This window comes from Ursus arctos, unplaced genomic scaffold, assembly GCF_023065955.2.
Source record: "Ursus arctos isolate Adak ecotype North America unplaced genomic scaffold, UrsArc2.0 scaffold_1, whole genome shotgun sequence".
NCBI lineage: Eukaryota > Metazoa > Chordata > Mammalia > Carnivora > Ursidae > Ursus > Ursus arctos.
The window spans coordinates 22,008,239-22,021,329 of record NW_026622763.1 but is presented as its reverse complement, the minus strand read 5'-3'; the positions used below and the strand labels follow the sequence as shown (position 1 = coordinate 22,021,329).

Below are 13,091 nucleotides of genomic sequence, written 5' to 3'. Positions count from 1 at the left end.
GCCACATCTTATCCCTATTTCAGGGATATGAAGCCTTAAGTCTTGAATGTTATAAAACTATGGGGGCCCTTAATCTTAGTTGAAGTGATACTACTCTTACTAATTTTAATAAGACAGTTTCTTCTAAGAGCAAAGAAAAATAGTTATCGTAAGAATGAATAATATTGCCATCAAACAGCATGATGTTTGGAGTGAAATACAAATTTTAAAAATGTGTTATTCATACCTGCACCTCCGCCAATGCTTAGAATCTTAATTTCTGATTTTCTATCACCAATCCTGAAAAAAAAAATTATGTATTTTAAGAAAAATGTGCTATGTGCTTTGTAAAATCTGATTATTGCGTCTAGTTGAAGAGAAAAAACTAGAATTAGAATGAACAAAAACTAGGCCAACATGAAAGGTCACACTCATGTCAGTGGTTATACTGCTGTGTTTAGAAATCTTTAGAAAATAGGTTCTACTCATTAATGATTTTGAACTGGGAGACTTTTAGAAACAGCACTATAAACATTTATTTCTGAGATAGGAAATGCCATTTGTTTAGAGATTGTTTGGAGAATAAGAACAGATAAAGTGGGCCTTTGAGTCTAGTGATCTAATAAGCCATTCATTATAGATGGGAAGAAGGCTAAGATGATTCGTGCTATATCTGCTTTCCCTCTTTCTTGCTAACTTCCTTTCAATGAACAAATGTTTATTAAACATTTATTATGTGTTTATATTTAGCATTGGGGATATAAAAACGAAAAAACCACTACTTGTTCTCAAGTTAAAATGTGAGATAATAAAGCCCAGTATTAAGAGAAGGGAAAGATGGCAGAGTAGGAGAACCCTGAACTCATCTCCTCCCACAGACACACCGACACTACAATGACATATGATGCAACTCACCCTGAAAACAACTTGAAGACAGCAGAACAGATTTTCCACAGCTAAAGACTTTTTAAAAAGACATAAAGGAGCCATATCGAGAAGGGTAGGAGGCGTAGAGATGTGGTAGGAACCAAACCCCAAGCATGGCAACTATAGGGTGGAGGGATATCAAAGGCATGGATATCCTTTCTAAGGAGTGAGGGGGTGAAGCCCCACCTGAAGCACCCCCTGTTATAGGAACCTGTACCAGGAAGACAAGCCCTCATAACATCTGGCTTTGAAAATCAGCAGGAATTATCTCCAGGAGAGCCAGGCTATAGGAAACTGAGACTCTGCTCTTAAAAAGGCCAGCACACAATATCACTTCATCAGAGACACAGTACAGAGACAGAAGTTTGAAAAGTACCTGAACATGTTGGGAGGAAATTTATTGACTAATTTTGGGATTTGTGCTGGAGGGACAGGGGTCTACAGAAGCTTTCTCCAAGAATGCAAGTACTGGCAGGCATCATTTTTCTTGCCCTTTTTCAGTCTAGCTAGCTGGATGCTGGTAGGAGCCAATGTTGACACTCTCCTTCTACTGCTTGCTCTTCTCAGCATGCCCCTGCAGACCTGCCCCAGCAGGCAGCCCTCCAAAGCAGGTCCTACCCCACCACACCCAGAAGACAACTCCAGCTGAGACCAGTGCTCCTCCAGAGTGATTTCTTCACTGAGGATACTGAGGGGCAGCCCCACCCACCAGTAAACTTAGTAATTGTGGCTGGGCCTCTCTGCCAGCTGTGTTGGGAGCTCACACCACTGACTAGCAAGCCCATAGAAGCTATAGCTTGGTCTGTCAGCCTGCCAGACTATGGGCCATCTCCGGCCATCACTGTGCTCACAGTAGTTGCAGCCTGGTCACAACAGGAGGGCATACACAGTCCATGCAAGGGACACTCCTGGAGCACCTGGTTCTGGCAAATGGGGACATTGCACTACTGGGCCCCACAGGATGCCTTCTCATAAGACCACTACTTTCAAGACCATGAGATACAACTGAGCAACTAATGCATAGAAATATACAGAGAGTCATATAAAATTAAAGACACAGGAATGTGTTCCAAACAAAAGAACAAGACAAACATCAGAAAAAGAACTAAACAAAACAGATAAGCAAGGTACCTGATGAAGAAATGAGAGTAATATTTATAAAGATGCTCACCAGATTTGGAAGAAGAGTATGAGCTCCATGAGAACTTCAGTGAAGAGACGGAAAATGTAAAAAAGAATCAATCAAAACTAAAGAATATAATAATGAAAAATACACTAGAGGAAGTCAACAGCACAGTAGAGGATGCAGAAGAATAGATCAGCAATCTGGAAGTCAGGATAGTGGAAAGCACCCAAGCTGAACAGCAAAAAGAAAAAAGAATTTTCAAAAAATGAGGATAGGTTAAGGGACCTCTGTACATCAAGTGTACTAACATTTGTATTATGGGGGTGCCAGAAGGAAAAGAAGGGGCCGAAGACTTACTTAAAGAAATGATTGCTGAAAACTTCACCAACCTGTAGGAGGAAGCAGTTCCAGGAGTCACAGAGATCCCCAAACAATATGAACCAGAGGAAGTCCACACCAAAATACATAATAATTAAAATGCCAAAAATTAAAGATAAGTTGAAAATCTTAAAAGCAGCAAGAGAAAAGAAAGCAGTTATGTACAGGGGAAATCCCATAAGGCTATAACCTGATTTTTCACCATAAATTTTCCAGGCTAGAAGATAGTGGCATGATATATTCAAAGTGCTGAAAAAAAAGCCTACAGCCAAGTGTATTCTACCTGCAAGATTAACATTCAGAATTGAAGGAGAGATAGTTTCCCAGACAAATAGAAATTAAAGGAGTTCATCACCACTAAACCAGACTTACAAGAAATGTTAAAGGGACTTCTTTATGTGGAAAAGAAAAAACCATAACTAGAAATAAGAAGATTATGAAAGGGGAAAAAAATGCACTGGTAAAATCAAATAAAGCTAGGATGAAAGGTAAAACACAAAAGTAGTGAAATAAATTCTATCTACAAAATTAGTTAAGGATTAACCAGAATAAAAAGATGTAATATATGACATTATACACATAAAACATGGAGGGGGAGTAAAGATGTTTTTATTTTAGAATGTGTTTGAATTTAAGCAACCATAAACTTAATATAGATTGTTATATACATAGGACATTATATGTGAACCTCATAGTAATCATAAAACAAAAACCTATAATAGATACACAAAAAATAGAGAAAGGGATCCAAGTATTACACTAAAGAAAGTCATCAAATCACATGGCAATAGAGCAAGAGAAAAAGAAAAGAGAGAACTACAAAAACAATTATTAACTATTGTAAACATTTATTCACCCAACATAGAGGCACCTACATATATAAAGCAAATATTATCAGACATAAAGAAGTAACACAATACAATACAATAATAGTAGGGGACTTTACATCCCATTTACATCAATGGATAGATCATCCTGGCAGAAAATTGATAAGCAAACAGTGCCTTTGAACAATACATTAGAACAGATGGACCTAACAGAAACATACAGAACATTCCATTCAAAAACAGCAGTATACACATTTTTTTCACGTGCACATGGACATTCTCTAAAACAGATCACATGTTAGGCCACAAAACTTGTATCAATAAACTTAAGAGAATTGAAATTGTTATCAAACATCAGAAAAGATCACAATAATATGAAACTAGAAATCGATTACAAGAAAAAGAAAAAAAACATGGAGGCTAAATAGCATGCTAGTAAAAAACCAATGAGTCAACTAAAAATCAAAGAGGAAATTAAAAAAAAAAAATACCTGGAGACAAATAAAAATGGAAACATAGCCGTGCAAAATGTTTGGGATGCAGCAAATGCAATTCTAAAAGGGAAGTTTATAGCAATACAGGTCTACCTAAGAAACAAGAAAAATCTTAAATAAACAATCTAATCATACTCCTAAAAGACTGGAAAAAGAAGCTCAACGTTAGTAGAAGGAAGGAAATAATAAAGATCAGAGAGGAAATAAATAAGTGAAATAATGACTTAAAAAACAATAGGAAACATCAGTGAAGCCAAGATCTGGTTCTTTGAAAAGTTAAACAATTCATAAACCTTTAGACAGATTCATTAAGAAAAGTGGAGAGAGGACTCAAATAAAATCAGAAATGAAAGAGAATTTACAAATGACACCATAGAAATACAAAGGATTATAAGAAACTACTATGAAAAATTATATGCCAACAAATTATACACTGAGAAATAGAAGAAATGTATAAATTCCTAGAAAAATACAATCTTTACTGAATCAGGAATAAATAGAAAAATCTGAACAGGCATATTACTGTTGACAAAATTGAATCAGTAATCAAAAAACTTCCAACAAATGTCCAGGACCAGATGGATTCACAGGAGAATTCTACCAAACATTTAAAAAAGAGTTAATATCTATTCTTCCCAAACTATTCCAAAAAACGGAAGAGGAAGTAATGTTTCCAAATTCATTCTGTGGGATCAGCATTACCCTAATACCAAAATGAGATAAAGATACTAAAAAAATTTTTTTAGAAACTACAGACCAATGTCCAACACAGATGCATAAATTCTCAAAAAAATATTAGCAAACCAAATTCAACAACATATTAGAAGAATCATTCACCACAATCAAGAAGGATTTATACTGGGATACAAGGATGATTCATTCAATCTGCTAATCAATCATCAATATGATATACCACATTAACAAAATGAAGGAAAAAATGATACGATCATCTCATTAGATGCAAAAAAGCATTTGACAAAACTGAACATCTATTCATGATGAAAACTCTCAACAGAGTGGGCTTAAAGGGAGCCATAACAAAGGCCATATAAGAAAATCCCACAGCTAGCATCATACTCTGGTGAAAAGCTGAAAGCTTTTCCTCTAAGGTCAGGAACAAGACAAGGATGTCCACTCTTACCACTTTTGTTCAATGTAGTACTGACGTCCTAGCCACAGCAATCAGACAAGAAGAAGAAATAAAAGATATCCAAGTTGGTAAGGAAAAAGTTAAACTGTCACTATTTATAGATATGATACTATATGTACAAAACCCTAAAGACTCACTAAAAAACTATTAGAAGTAGAAAATCAATTCAGTAAAGTTGTAAGATCCAAAAGTAATATACAAAAATCTGTTCCATTTCTGTACATTAGTAACAAACTTGCAGAAAGAGAAATCAAGAAAACAATCTCATTTACAACTACATTAAAAAGAATAAAATACCTCAGAATAAATTTACACAAGGAGGTGAAAGACCCTCTGAAAACTATAAGACATTGATGAAAGAAATTAAAGGAACAGAAATAAACAAAAAGATATAACATGCTCATGGATTAGAAGCATAAATATTGTTAAAATATCCACACAACCTAAAGCAATCTACAGATTTAATGCAATTCCTATCAAAATACCAATAGTGTTTTCACAGAACTAGAACAGATAATCCTAAAATTTGTAGGGCACCATAAAAGACCTCAATCAGCCAAAGCAATCTTGAGAAAAAAAGAACAAAACTAGAGGTAACACAATCCCAGATTTTAAACTATATTACAAAGTGATAATAATCAAAAGTACATGATACTGGCACAAAAACAAACACATAGATCAATGGAAGAGAATAGTAAGCCCAGAAATAAACCCACATTTCTATTGTCAATTAATCTATGACAAAGGAGTCAAGAATATACAAAGAGAGGGTGTTTGTGTGGCTTAGTTGGTTAAGGATCTGACTCTTGGTTTCAGCTCAGGTCATAATCTCATGAGTCATGAGATTGAGCTCCACGTTGGGCTCCATGCTCAGCAAAGAGTCTGCTTAAAGATTCTCACTCTCTGCCCTTTCCTCCACTCACTCATGTTCTCTCTCTCTCTCTAAAACAAATAAATAAATATTAAATACACACACACACACAACAAGGGAAAGACAGTCTCTTCAATAAATGTTGCTGGGAAAACTGGATAGCTACATGCAAAAGAATGAAACTGGACCACATTCTCATACCATAAACAAAAATAAACTCAATGTGGATTAAAGAACTGAATGTGAAACATGAAACCATAAAAACCCCAAAAGAAAACATAGGCAGTAATCTCGGACATTAGCCTTCACAAGATATTTTTGGATCTGTCTCCTCAGGGAAGGGAAACAAAAGCAAAAATAAACAGTTGGGACTACATCAAACTAAAAGGTTTTTGCATGGCAAGGGAAACTATCAACAAAACAAAGGCAACCTAGTGAATGGGAGTAGATATTTGCAAATGATATATCCTATAAAGGATTAACATTTAAATATATAAAGAACTCCTACAACTCAACACCAAAAAAAAAAAAAAAAAAAAAAAATCCAATTAAAAATGGGCAGAGGACCTGAATAGACATTTTTCCCAAGAGGACATACAGATGCCCAACAGACACATGAAAAGATGCTTAAATCACTAAATGTCAGGGCAGTGTAAATGAAAACCACAATGAGATATTATTTCACACAGAATGGGTAGTTTCAAAAAGAAAAAATAACAAGTGTTGGTGAGGATGTGGAGAAAGGCGAACCCTGGTGCACTGTTGGTGAGAATGTAAATTGGTGCAGCCACTATGGAAAACAGTATGGAAACAGTATGAAAAACAGCTTCCTAAAAAATTAAGAATACAAATATCACACAATCCAGCAATTCCACTTCTGGGTATTTACCCAAAGAGAACAAAGACACTAAATAAAGATATATGCTCCCTTATGTTTATTGAACCATTATTTACAATAGCCAAGATATGGAAGCAACCTAAGTGTGAATGAGTGAATGGACAAAGATGTGATATATATACACAATGGAATATTATTCAGCCATTAAAAAAATGAGATCCTGCCAAAAGTCCAACGTGGATGGACTTAGAGGGTATTCTAAGTGAAATAAGTCAGACAGAGTAAGATAAATGCCATATGATTTCACATATATGTCAGATCTAAAAAACAAAACTAACAAACATCAACAAAACAGAAATAGACTCATAAACAGAGAAAACACACGTGGTTGCCAGAGGGAGAGGAGTGAGGTGATGGGTGAAATAGGCATAGGGGTTTAAAGGGTACAAATGTCCAGTCATAAAATAAATAAGCTGTGGGAATGCATGTATAAGATAAGAAATAAAGTCAATAATACTGTAATAATGTATGGTGACAAACGGTAACTACACTTCTTGTGGTGAGCATTTTGTAATGTATATGATTGTGGAATCACTATGTTGTACACCTGAAACAATATTGTATATCAACTATACTTCAATTAAAAATAAGGGAAAAAAATAGAGCCCAGTATTACAGTTCTAGTACTAGAAATGGAATGGGATTGATGGACTGGGAAGTAAGAGTAGGACTTGCTTTTGATCGATATTAATAAAAGGGGGAAGGGTATTATGACTGCCTAATTTCCAACTTGGCTGACTGCATATGGTGAGAAAAAGGAAGCTGGAGAATGTAGTTTGATGGCAAGTCTGTGTTTTGTCAGGGTTTTTTTGTTTTGTTTTGGTTTGGTTTTGTTTTTTTAATAAATCTGAATTCTACAGACATTTGGATATGCAAGATTTAAGTTGAGTGGAGGACAGATCAGGGTCAATGATGTATTCTGGAAAATTATCATCATAAATTTATGCTCAAAACTAGAAGACTAGATTCTATCACCCAAACATATTGCAAAGAATTAGATGAGCATTGGGATAGTGATGTAATGCCAACTTTTAAAAGTCACTGGATTATGGGGAATGCACAAAGGGGACAAAGAAGAAAACAGTAAAGCTCAGAGAGAATAGAATTAGAGAAGGAGAAAGCCATTAGTAGTGTTAACAGTAGCAGAGTGTACTACCAAAAAATAAAGGAGGAATCATCTCCATTGAATTTGGCAATATGAATATCTTTGATAATAGTTTTAAAAGAAGGTTGAGGGCAGAAGTCAAATGGCAGTGAGATTAAAAGTGAACTGAATAAAGAGGAAGAAGATGTAGAGATTGTTAAATTAGGATGAAAGAGTGAGAATGGAAAAGGGAAACAGGAACTGTAAGAGTGGTGTTTGTTTATTTGGACTGTAGCTTTTTTCTTTTCCTTTCTTTTCTTTTCTTTTCTTTTCTTTTCTTTTCTTTTCTTTTCTTTTCTTTTCTTTTCTTTTCTTTTCTGATGTGAGAGAGCATGGACAGAGTAATAGGACAAAAACAGATGGAAGCAGTTTTTAAGGAAACTGGAAAGGATAGATTCAAGGACACCCATGAATGAATTGCCTTCCTTAGTTCTAATTATCTCCCTGCTCATAATCATAGTCCTAATACACTCATCCCTAAATATGCTCTTGGTTAATTCTTTAAACTGCTCTATATCTGTAGATAGCATAGTGAAGCTATGGAGCACAGCACCAAGGTTGAAGTCCTAACCTACTGATATGTTACCTTAAGCAAGTTTTTTAATTTCTCTGCATCTTTATTACCTATGAAATAGGATAATAATACCACTTACTGTATAGAATTGTAATAAAAGTATCTAGTTTAAGGAACAGTTGTGGGGATTAAGTGATTTAATTCATGTAAATCTCTTTGAAATGTGTCTGCACATGACAAGCACTCAACATATATTAGCAATTTTTATTATTCCAGCCACAGCTAAGTGATTTCACTCTTTGAATCTTCACAATTTTTCTATGAATTAGACACTATTATGAACCCATTTCATATATTATGATTAATAATTATTGAAAACTTATATTTTATAGTCAAGGATCTAAATGCATCACTTATTACAACAACAACAAACTTTATTATTTACAGCTATATACTGGAACTCTCCCCACCCCACACTTCACCTCCAGATGGGAATTGTTTCCCCAAGGAAACAAACCACCTTGGTGAATAAATGTATGATACTGACATCTGAGAATCTCCCAACAAACAACTGAATCCACATTCAGTTGCTACAGTGAGCCACTCACTCAACAAACTTCACTTACATACACAAAGAAGATCTGAACACTTTTTTAGTGTCTCACTATTGATTGGATAGACAATCATATCACATCAGGTAGTTAGGGAGCTCTCCTAACATGAGAGAGACCAAAAGAAGCAGAAAAAGAACACTCAGAAGAAACATGCAGAGAGCAGAGGAAAATTTTATAATAGATAAAAAAGGTATTACATCTGTGAAAGATGACCAGGATGCTATAAAAAAGAACATTTTTGAAAATTAAAAATATAATAGTGAAAAATTAATAGAAGGGCTATAAGATAAAATTGTAAAAATTAGAGAATTAATTCAGGAGGCCTGGTGTTTGATGAATAGAACTTCCAGAAAGAGAAAATCAGAGAGAAGGGATGATAAAATAATACCAAAGTTTCCCTGAAATGAAAGATCTGAATCTTGATTGAAATGGCCCAGGACTACCCACAAAAATGTGTGAAAAAGGGATGCCTAAGTGGCGCAGTCAGTTAAGCATCTGCCTTTGGCTCAGGTCATGATCCCAGGGTCCTGGGATCAAGTCCTGCATTGGGCTCCTTGCTCAGTGGGGAGCCTGCTTCTCCCTCTGCCTGCCACTCCCCCTGCTTGTGCTCTCTCTCTCTCTGACAAATAAATAAAATCTTTAAGAAAAAAATGTGTGAAAAAGTCCCACAACACAACTCATCTTAAAATTTCAGAATACTAGGGGCGCCTGGGTGGCACAGCGGTTAAGCGTCTGCCTTCGGCTCAGGGTGTGATCCCAGCGTTCTGGGATTGAGCCCCACATCAGGCTCCTCCGCTGTGAGCCTGCTTCTTCCTCTCCCACTCCCCTGCTTGTGTTCCCTCTCTCGCTGGCTGTCTCTATCTCTGTTGAATAAATAAATAAAAAATCTTTAAAAAAAATTTTTTTTCAGAATACTAGATAGAAGATCCTTAAAACTTCTAAGTAGGGAAAACAAAAACAAAACAAAACAACAACAAAAAAGAAGTCACAAGCCAAACATGAGCAATTTGAAGGACATTGGATTTCTCAATAGAAACTCTAGCTGCTAAAAAACAATGGAAAAATAGCTTTAAATTTCTGATGTAATATCATTTCAGGATAGAAATTACTCTCTAATAAAGATGACCATAGATTGAAGACACTTTTAAACATACAAAATCTCAAAAAGGTTTACTTTTCATGCACTCTTTCTTGGAAAGCTCTAAAAGGACCAATAGAAGGAGGAGGAGGAGGAGGAGGAGGAGGAGGAGGAGGAGGAGGAGGAGAAAGTCTAAAGAAACAAAGAAAAGAATGACATGAGATCCAGAATCAGGTAGTTCAATACTGCAGAGAAGGGAAGAAAATTTCTAGAAGAAAATTTCTAGAAGGTGAAATAAATTCTCTTATCAATAATTATATGGCAGATCACCAGCAAATCACCACAGACTGGGAAAGATGAACAGAGAGCTCCAGAAAAGATGTTCCCATGGGGAAAAACTAACAGATGACTTGATTTGTTGGACTATATTGAGAGAAGATTAATACCCCTGCTTGGGGTACAAGTAGTGACAGGTATATAGGAAACTAAGAAAAGAAACTAAAATCAAAACAATAGTTAACTCTAGGAAAAACAAAAAGTACCTGAAAGGAAATGTGATTGTAGTATAATGTATAGTTCAATTATGTATAATATGTACATAGTCAAAATGCTATAAACATTCAAATTATTGAACCCAAAATTTTGACATAAATATACTGACATGATAGGGGAGGAAATGTATATGTTTATTAGCTATTTTAATACAGTAAAATTAAGAAAGAGAAAAATAACATGTTATTTAGAATTAGGAAAGAAAATTTCATAAGAAACAACTAAAATACTTCAGAATGTTGAAAGTGATTGCTTCTGGAGAGTTGGAGTCAGAGATGGGAGTGAGTAAGGCTAGGAACCAGTTTGTTTGTTTGTTTGTTTTACTACTGCAATGCTAATTTAGTTATGCCTTTGAAAGTTATTCAGTCTTTCACAAATTCTACATTCAATATTTCTAACCAGGTTGTGTACAGCATGAAGATAGGGGTCATCATTCATTATGTTATATCCATCCAAGGTGTCTCTTCAAACCACTGAAGCCTGAAGAAAACCAAGGGTCTGGATAAGCTACAGACATGAACACACACCTTTAGTACTGCAAAAGAATTCAGAAATTAACTCATTACCTTTAATATTAGAAATGAGCAAAAAGATTATTAGTTCCTAGATAAGAGGTTACCTGTATTTGCTGTATGCTTTGATTTTGACATCACTTAGTTCTAATACTTACTAATTATTAATAAATTATATAATACTCTTTTTAAAAAAATTTAAAACTGAACCATGAAAAATATAAGGGGAAATGGAATTCCATACACATTCAACAATGCCTGCTTTCATCAGGCAGAGGTACAGTCCTGGTGAAAGAATTTCAGGCCTACAATAGAGAAATCCAGCAAAAGATAAAATACCAGTTTTCTTTGCTGTTGCAAATTGGATCCACAGTCAGTCATTTCTTCCCAGTTTTCTATCATTATTTCCTGAAGCCAAGTAAGTTACAGCAATCCACCCCCAGATAGGTGATTTGATTATCTTTAGCATGTGGAATCTTTTACTCTCATAATGCTTATCAGCTCTGGCACAAATTGAACACATTAATCACCAAAAAAAAAGAAGTCTGCAAGAAGGATAGGAACTAGTGAGTTTCACTGATAATGGGAAAATGCTTTTCTTTTTTTAAAGAACCACATTGCTAATATTAAGTTGAAAGGAAAAGGCATTTTTTTTTTTTGAGAGTGATAACTATAAGAATGGATAAGGAAGTGAATTTAAATGGATATTAGGAGAACTGAGAAGCACCCACTCCTCAATCCACAGGGACAAACAGTATTTGGTAATTATTTATATTTTATTCTAATGGAAAGAATACTAGACTGCATTTGGGACTTTTTTGAAACGCAAAATCTGGAGGAGGGCTGAAAAATCTGAGCTCAAAGATTTGTATCTTTCCCCAAATGAACATGGATGTGTGCCTTCAAATGGTTAACGCTTATCCCCACGCAGCTGGAAATACTGCACAAATCGGAGCCTTTGAACGTGGAAAGCGAGCACCTAACTAAAGCAGGCGGCAGGCGAAGGGGCGCAGGGGCGAGGAGGGCTGGGGGGGAAGCTGCTATCAGTAGCTCCTTCTTATCCCCGCGCCCAGCCTGCAGGGCTGGGCTCGACCCATCTATCAATGCACACGAGGAGCCCGAGGCTTGTCTCTTTGACAAAAACGTCCTTTTTTTGTTACCTTGCTATTATGCCTGGCAGCTTCTTGTCCATGAATTCCTGCATGCACTGGTGCTCCGTGGAACTGTTGAGAAACCTCCGGAAAGATTCAACGTATCTGTTGTGGTCAGAAAACAAGCTCCTCATGGAAGATGCCATGTTTGGTTTTCTGATGCAAGCCAGAGAAAGAAGTTTTAACTTCCTCCTCCTTTTCTTCCCGGTTCCTTATTTTTTCTCCTCACCGCCACCAATTCCTACCCTCCCTCCCCCAGAAAAAAAAAAAAAAAAAAAAAAAAAACCTGCTTTGAATTTAACAGACACTGAAGGCTGGTGTGCAAATCTTATTATTATTACGTCAGTCATTTGTACAGGACTTCGCGCTGCTACTTTAACCCCTACATTGTTGTTTTGTAAGAAAGGGAGGTGGTAAAGCAAAGCAATAAATCCACTGCTATATTTTGTTTTTTAACGTCTGAAGTTCAGAAAGCTGAAAAAACAGACTGGATTCTCATCACTTCCTGTTTTGTCCGCAGCAACCAGAAGAAAATTCCAAGTGGGACAGTGGCTGCTTTAAGGGCCAAAGGACACAAACACAGGGATAAACACCCACATAAAAGGCTACAGATCACTTTCAGAAAGCTACCCCTGCTGAAATCCCTGACAGAAGACTGCCCTCTGCCTGCCTCCATGCTTGCTGCAGGAGAATTTCTTGCCTTTCCCCCTTCTCAGTACTTGAACATTACACTCATTCACTGCATTTCTTCAACTGCTGATTGGTTTGTTGTGATTCAGGAAGTCTCTTTAGCATAAACTCTGCATGAGGAACTATTAATTAGAAAGTCTGAGAAGCCTGCTGGGGGGCAATGAGGTGAACTGGAGAAGACGCTCA

At 36.0% G+C, this 13,091-nt stretch overlaps 1 protein-coding gene across 1 annotated transcript in view; it reads right to left on the bottom strand.

Annotated features, from left to right (window-relative positions):
• Positions 1–12,785, bottom strand: part of HNMT (histamine N-methyltransferase) — a 51,779-nt gene extending 38,994 nt beyond the window's left edge. Inside the window, exons 1-2 of the mRNA XM_026510064.4 lie at positions 12,225–12,785; positions 227–279 (exon numbers count right to left, since the gene is read on the bottom strand). Coding sequence (XP_026365849.1) covers positions 227–279; positions 12,225–12,361 — 190 coding nt within the window. The 5' untranslated portion in view covers positions 12,362–12,785. The remainder of the gene's footprint in view (positions 1–226; positions 280–12,224) is intronic.
• Positions 12,786–13,091: the final 306 nt, after the last annotated feature.